Below are 6,056 nucleotides of genomic sequence, written 5' to 3' on the forward strand. Positions count from 1 at the left end.
ATTGACAAAGATAACATTGACTTAAGTGATGCTAAGTCAACATCACGACAGGATGATATCTTAGCAGTTTGTAAGCTCCATGGGTTCCCATGTAGTCCAACAGTGGAAAACCAGCTGCAGGCTTTGGATAAGGAATACCAGTCACTGAGAGAACAGGGCCAGTCCAGCAAGGCAGACTATGTTCAGACATTGTACTTATGGCTGTCAAAGAAGACTGGCAAGGTAATTCTTTGAATCTCAAATGTGTGTAGTTTAGCGATTGCAGGATGCAATAGCATATGAACACTGTACTTATAGTTATTTGTAAAGAATTTATCATTTGACCAGTTTTGATCAAGAATACACCACAGCTGCTCTAGGAGCTCTATAACCCAGATATAACAAATATAATTTAGAGCAAGTCACATTCGCTTGTTTATTCATTTCATCAGAGCTCAGAATTCCTGAGTGTGATTAGAAATGACTTCAAATGTGATTAGAAATGACTTCAAATGAAAAGAAGATATAACATAACATGATGAGAAATATGACCACACAAACTGCTTAAACTTTCTCATTCCTTGTTGTGACAGGACAACAGTGTAGCCCTGCGAGATGAGGGAAACAAGTTGAACCAGGCCTTGATGAAGTACCTGGATGCCTGGTCCCTGAGTCCAGACTGCTGGGAGTATAACTTACATGTCGGGAGGTTACTGTTACTACAGGGCAAACACAGTGAAGCTCTACAACATCTGCAGACCGGCTTGGCTCTTCGACCACTACATGCTGGACTAAGGTCTTTTACCATTCATTGTAAAACATTATAACATAATAAAATAGCAAATTATTGACAATATATGATTTACAATTATACTAATCTTATTGTCTCAGATTTTTCACTGGCCTGGCATTACTGCAGGAGGAAAAGAAAACCTCAGAGGACACTGAAAAGGATGCTGCTCTGTTCCTACAACAAGGTCTAGAGCACTTTATCGGTCAGCGCTGCAGAGAGAGGTGAGTGTGCATTGGGGGTGGATGATGCTTTTAGAGAATGAGAGGGCATGACTGCATCAGTAATGTGCCGCAAAGTTCTTTTGTATGTGCTTTGGTGAGTGATTGACCAGTAGCAAAAATGTTTTACTTAATTTTACTCACAGATCATTTAGACATTACATCCTGGCATCATACTTTACATCTATACCCAGAATTAAATTATGTACACAGATAAATATAAGTACATCTGTGTAAAACAATGAACATTAACCAGTCTAAATCTCTGGACACGAATTAAAAGGTCACGGTGCAGTATATCGGTATATCATAACTTCAAGAATAATTCCATTCCATATTGCTCTGCTTCTGAATTTTTCAGCTGGAAAGAACAGTTCCCATCAGACCCTCTGTCTAGCATCAGTACACAGTTCCTCCGAGGTCTTCTCACTTTGGGTCAACTACAGCAAAGCAACACGCTGCAGGACAAGGCTATAAGCTCCGAACAGGTCTATCACATGTATGTTTCAATCAGTCTTCTGCTGTATCTATTCTCAAGGTTTTGATATTCAAATATTTGCCGAAAAGCCAAAGTAGAAATCTCACTCATCAGAACTGCTCCATGTGATATTAGAACAGTTTTGTGCTGTGCTGTCTTCACAGTGTTGCAGCGCTGGCTGCCCAGAGTGTGAGTCAGTGTGTGATTCGTGGTGAGGCGAGCAGTCAGCTGGAGTGGGTGCTGCTGGATGCTCACTCTGCTCTTCTGCAGCATCTCATTCACAAGGCCAAGGCCAAGGCTGGAGCTGAACTCAAGTCTTTAGTGGCAAAACGGTGCCAGGCTATAATCGCTAACATCCGTCTGACCTCCATCACCCCCTGCAAGGAGCTACTGGACATGCAGGAGAATGTGAGGATGCAATTTATGGTTTCAGTACAATAATACATAATTCCTCCTTGTTCAAAGCCATATTGATTTTGTGGACAGGCATGCCAGTTATGGGTGGTCACCACACCATGGGATAGCTATGCTCTGTGTCAACTTGGTCTGACCCAGCTGGCTCAATATGACAGTAACCCAAAGCTAACTACATCACATGATGTCTTAGCTGATGCCTGTCTGAGCTTTCAGGCAAGCATTAATATGGAAGGCAAACCTCAGAAAGGGGAGCCACCAGAGGAACTAAGCAGTAAATATTCTTCATCATTCTGCGGTATACAGGTTTATAATTTAAACTGAAAGGCATTTTCTTTGTCAGAACAGAAGTGGTGGCAAGACAGACAGAAACGTGAACAACAGAATATGCCTAAGAGAGCACCCACTCAGCCACAGGCAGTGAAGGGGTCCGCTAATACAGGAGCTGCTACAAAAAGGAGCCAAGGTAGAGCACAGCCAAGAAAAGGCTCAGCCTCTAAAGCTCCTGCCCCTGTGACCCCTGGAAGGACAGAAAGGACTGCTCCTGCCATCAAACCCCCTGCTGCCAGGTGAGTCAACAGACCTCAACAATAACCCATGTGCATTTACTGCAATGATGTCAACATATTTTATATTAAAATGTATTAAGTTGAAAAATACACCATAATACTCTGTTGCATTGTAATACACATTTTGCCCTCTAGAGGGAGACCTAGGGTAGCTGCAAAATCCTCCAACAACAGTACCAAACGCATCAACTCATCAAGCAAGTCCAAACAAGAAGTATCAGCCAAACCTACTGACACAGTCACAGGTATGAGCTGAGAAGAGCTCACACACAACTCCTCAAAATGAGCTTGCGCAAAATGTTGAAACTTCTTTTCAGAGCCAATGAAAGAAAGTGTCATTGAGTCCAGTCCAGTAAATCCCAAGTCTCACGTCCCACGCATTGGCCTAGCTCGTGCCTTATGTCGCTCAGATAAGCATGAACAAGCAAAAACTCTCTATCAAGAAGTCATCTCAATGTCACCAAAGGTTGGTAGTAAGGGTGTATATATCATGTCTTCAAATGTGTGTATGGCAAATGTGTATTAAACTGACAAACATTCTCAGGTGCATGATGCCTACATTGAGCTTGTGCAGCTGCTGGAGCCCTCAGACCCACAGGCTGCAGTGGAGGTGTACTGCAGATATCCTCTGAAGCCAGTGGCTGAACAAACTTTTGATGATGCATTCATTACAGGAGAGATTGTCCGAATTCTTATGAAGCTGGAGCTATATGACCATCCAGAGCTTGGCTCAAGCCTTGTAGCGTATGGAAAAGTCATGGGACTAAGTAAGTCATCTTTAGTAATATGCCCCTTATCAAACCAGATCATTCAAAGTGGGTTTGTGGACATTTGTAGGAGGCCTTATAGCATGCCTTGCTTTTTATAGCAATGTATCAGATTTAAGTGGTGCTATAGCTAGGCAGGCCAGAGGGCATGACATATTGCACACATATTAAAGGATCATGTGTGACCACTCGACCACATGTGACATTTACTCTTGTCAGATTCTTATTAGCAGAGCAGTTGGAGCAATGCCAATTGTCTAATGTGTGATTATGTCCATAGGTTGCATCGAGAAGTACATAGACATTTTGGATGGAAAATCAATGAACAAACTGCTAAGAAGTGTCTATGCAGAGATGCATGACAAACCAGAGGATGACCCTGAACTACAGGACTTTTTTAGATTTAAATACTGGTTATGACACTACTCATTTGAAAGGAAATAAAAGACATTTTCCACACATAAACAAAACACACTGGTTTTTAACTTAATAAATCTTTATTTTAAAAAAGCATATAAAATTTCTGATATGAAGGCTTGAATTTTACACTAAACAAAGTCCAATAACACTAAAAGAAACTTCTTAAAGGAAAAAAGACTGCACAAATACCATAGTCAAGTGTAAATAAAATTATTATTACACTATGAAGGTGTGTTGTGTATGGTCTAGTCTGTTCACACCACATTGAGTTTTGTTACAATAAGGACTCGGACACACTGGTCAAAGCCTGAACACACACAGAGACCCTGCTTGTCGGGGCTCCAGTCGAGGCTGGCAATTGGCTGAGTGGACAGAGTAATGTTCTGCAGCAGATTAACTGTTCCTGCAACTCCAACATCTACACCATCAGAGTCCTTTTTACTTCTCTGAGCAGGATACTCACTGTAGAAAAACACAAAATACAACCAACCTGCATTCCCTTTGACTTTTGGAATTATATGTAATTTAATAAACATTACTTACTACTTCCAAAGGTGTAAGTTTCCTGCTCCTCCAGCTGTCATAAAAATGTCCCGGTTCTGGGGCAAATGTTTCACCTGCCAAATTGTTGATTTATGAACCTAGAAAAAGGAATGAATGAATAAATTTACCTAAAATTGAAAAATATAGTACAAAGCTACAAAGAACACTGAGCAAAAATAGGTCAAATCTGTCCCAGTGTTACAAGAGTTACTTAACTAACGGTTAAAAAAAACATAATGTACAAGAAGGTGAGCCAAACATCTGTCTGGCTCAAATCCATTACCTTTTCAGAAACAGAGGCAAAGCCCTTGGCAGAGTGTTGTGTCCTCAAGTCAAAAACATGGAATTTTCCCTCCAGTGAGGTGGCCACCAACTTGTTCATGTTAATGTCTTTTCTGTCAAATTCTACACAGCATACCTAAATATCAGGTGTTAAATAAGGTAAATGCAGGAGCAGGTTAAACAGAGATATACTGAACCAAGGAGTAAGCCACAATTAAATGAAATCAGACATTAAAACAATTTAGAACATTAACAGCTTACCCCATTCTTAATGTTGGTCTCCCATCGTAGAGACATGTTTCTCAGGTCGAAAAGTTTGATGTCTCCATTATCATAACCAGCACAAACACAGCGGTCCTGGTCATTAAAGGCATGCCCTAAATATAGAGAAAAGTTGTTGGAAGGCTATTAGTAACCATTCCCATTGCATTGGTCAACTTTTAGCTTAAACCAAAATTACAAACCAAATGCAACAGTCCAGCAGTCCCGCTTGGTCTCTCCTTCGATAGGCTCCATGTTGGCAACAGGTGTATCTCTTTGTCTAGGATCCCATACCTTAACAGTTCCTGACAACCGAAAAATATGTTTTATAAAATTAGTCTAGGTATGATATACATGTTTCAGGACTAAATTATCTTTTACCGTCTCTGCTTCCAGTGACAATCTCTGGTGCTCCATCACCAATCCCTAAACCACCAACTCCATCAATGCAGTTAATTATCTCTTTGTGGGCTTTAGCTGAGTAAACTGCTACTTCAGGGGTCTCTAGATTCCTGATGAGAGCAGGCACACACATTCAAAACAAACTGATGTTACAAATGACAAAAATAAGAATAGAATAAAATATGGGGATTTGCCTACCATATGTTGAGATTTCCATCAAAATCTCCCGTTGCTATGTGTCTTTGTTGAAGTGATGTGGCCCCATATGTACCACATTTTATAGGCTTAGGTTTCTCTACCTATAAAATGTTCACCAACAGCACCAAACCAAAGAGAAGAAATATGTAAAAATTAAATTACAGAACATTGGCAAGAGCTGTAGCACGTTTTTTTGTGCCCTGTTGCTATGGAAACGAGCCCAAACCAGTTGAGACCTTTGTCCTCTTAAGTTACATTTTCTAACATTTGTACAGACACAACAAAACCGCAAAATGGGCAAATATAACGCAACTTACCTCCTTCACGAGTTGAGCTTCCCCATGTTGTACTTCATATATCTGCATAACACCTGTTCCTCGGGCAAAGTTACCTAAACAGACAAACTTGGCGCTGCAGGGAATCCATTTGGAGTCAAACACCGTGTAGTTTAAACTTTTCTGTATATGCGCAATTATCTGTGGCTTTGCTAGCGGCGATGACATATTTTAGTTGTTGTGGAATCCCTGCAAAATGTGCCAAGGAACGAAGAAACGATCAGGAAATTGACCATAAATATCTATAGCGTTTCACGACTGAATCCCACTGCCAAAACATATGACGTCTAAATGTCGAACTGCTGAAGGATGGCTGTCCAAGATATGCCTGTAAACAAATTATAACTGAGATGAGAATTTAACATACTTACAAATGATAAAAAATATACAAACATAA

General features: G+C 40.5%; 2 protein-coding genes across 2 annotated transcripts; one reads left to right on the forward strand and one right to left on the reverse strand.

The window, feature by feature from the left end:
- Positions 1–2,041: 2,041 nt before the first annotated feature.
- On the forward strand, positions 2,042–3,638 carry LOC129411622 (uncharacterized). Its single transcript, XM_055162976.1, has 6 exons — positions 2,042–2,156; positions 2,231–2,451; positions 2,587–2,696; positions 2,769–2,917; positions 2,996–3,218; positions 3,499–3,638. Exons 2-6 carry the CDS (start codon positions 2,270–2,272, stop codon positions 3,636–3,638), a joined length of 804 nt encoding a protein of 267 aa, XP_055018951.1. The 5' UTR covers positions 2,042–2,156; positions 2,231–2,269.
- Positions 3,639–3,693: 55 nt separating this feature from the next.
- On the reverse strand, positions 3,694–5,938 carry dnaaf10 (dynein axonemal assembly factor 10). Its single transcript, XM_020921513.2, has 8 exons — positions 5,642–5,938; positions 5,325–5,425; positions 5,106–5,236; positions 4,928–5,029; positions 4,725–4,840; positions 4,465–4,599; positions 4,182–4,279; positions 3,694–4,100 (listed from the first exon to the last, which is right to left on the reverse strand). Exons 1-8 carry the CDS (start codon positions 5,825–5,827, stop codon positions 3,893–3,895), a joined length of 1,077 nt encoding a protein of 358 aa, XP_020777172.1. The 5' UTR covers positions 5,828–5,938; the 3' UTR covers positions 3,694–3,892.
- Between the last annotated feature and the right edge of the window lie 118 nt (positions 5,939–6,056).

This window comes from Boleophthalmus pectinirostris, unplaced genomic scaffold (assembly GCF_026225935.1).
Source record: "Boleophthalmus pectinirostris isolate CB_2022bp ecotype Guang Dong unplaced genomic scaffold, ASM2622593v1 HiC_scaffold_5, whole genome shotgun sequence".
NCBI lineage: Eukaryota > Metazoa > Chordata > Actinopteri > Gobiiformes > Gobiidae > Boleophthalmus > Boleophthalmus pectinirostris.

What these genes read in the sequence shown, in the direction of transcription:
- dnaaf10 (XM_020921513.2), bottom strand. Translation starts at nt 5,827, where the DNA reads ATGTCATCGCCGCTAGCAAAGCCACAGATAATTGCGCATATACAGAAA. An exon ending in TGTCACTGGAAGCAGAGACG is followed by an intron (nt 5,030 to 5,105) that starts GTAAAAGATAAT and finishes TTCGGTTGTCAG; the next exon opens with GAACTGTTAAGGTATGGGAT. An exon ending in CTGCTGGACTGTTGCATTTG is followed by an intron (nt 4,841 to 4,927) that starts GTTTGTAATTTT and finishes CTCTATATTTAG; the next exon opens with GGCATGCCTTTAATGACCAG.
- LOC129411622 (XM_055162976.1), top strand. Translation starts at nt 2,270, where the DNA reads ATGCCTAAGAGAGCACCCACTCAGCCACAGGCAGTGAAGGGGTCCGCT. An exon ending in ACCTACTGACACAGTCACAG is followed by an intron (nt 2,697 to 2,768) that starts GTATGAGCTGAG and finishes ACTTCTTTTCAG; the next exon opens with AGCCAATGAAAGAAAGTGTC. An exon ending in TCATCTCAATGTCACCAAAG is followed by an intron (nt 2,918 to 2,995) that starts GTTGGTAGTAAG and finishes AAACATTCTCAG; the next exon opens with GTGCATGATGCCTACATTGA.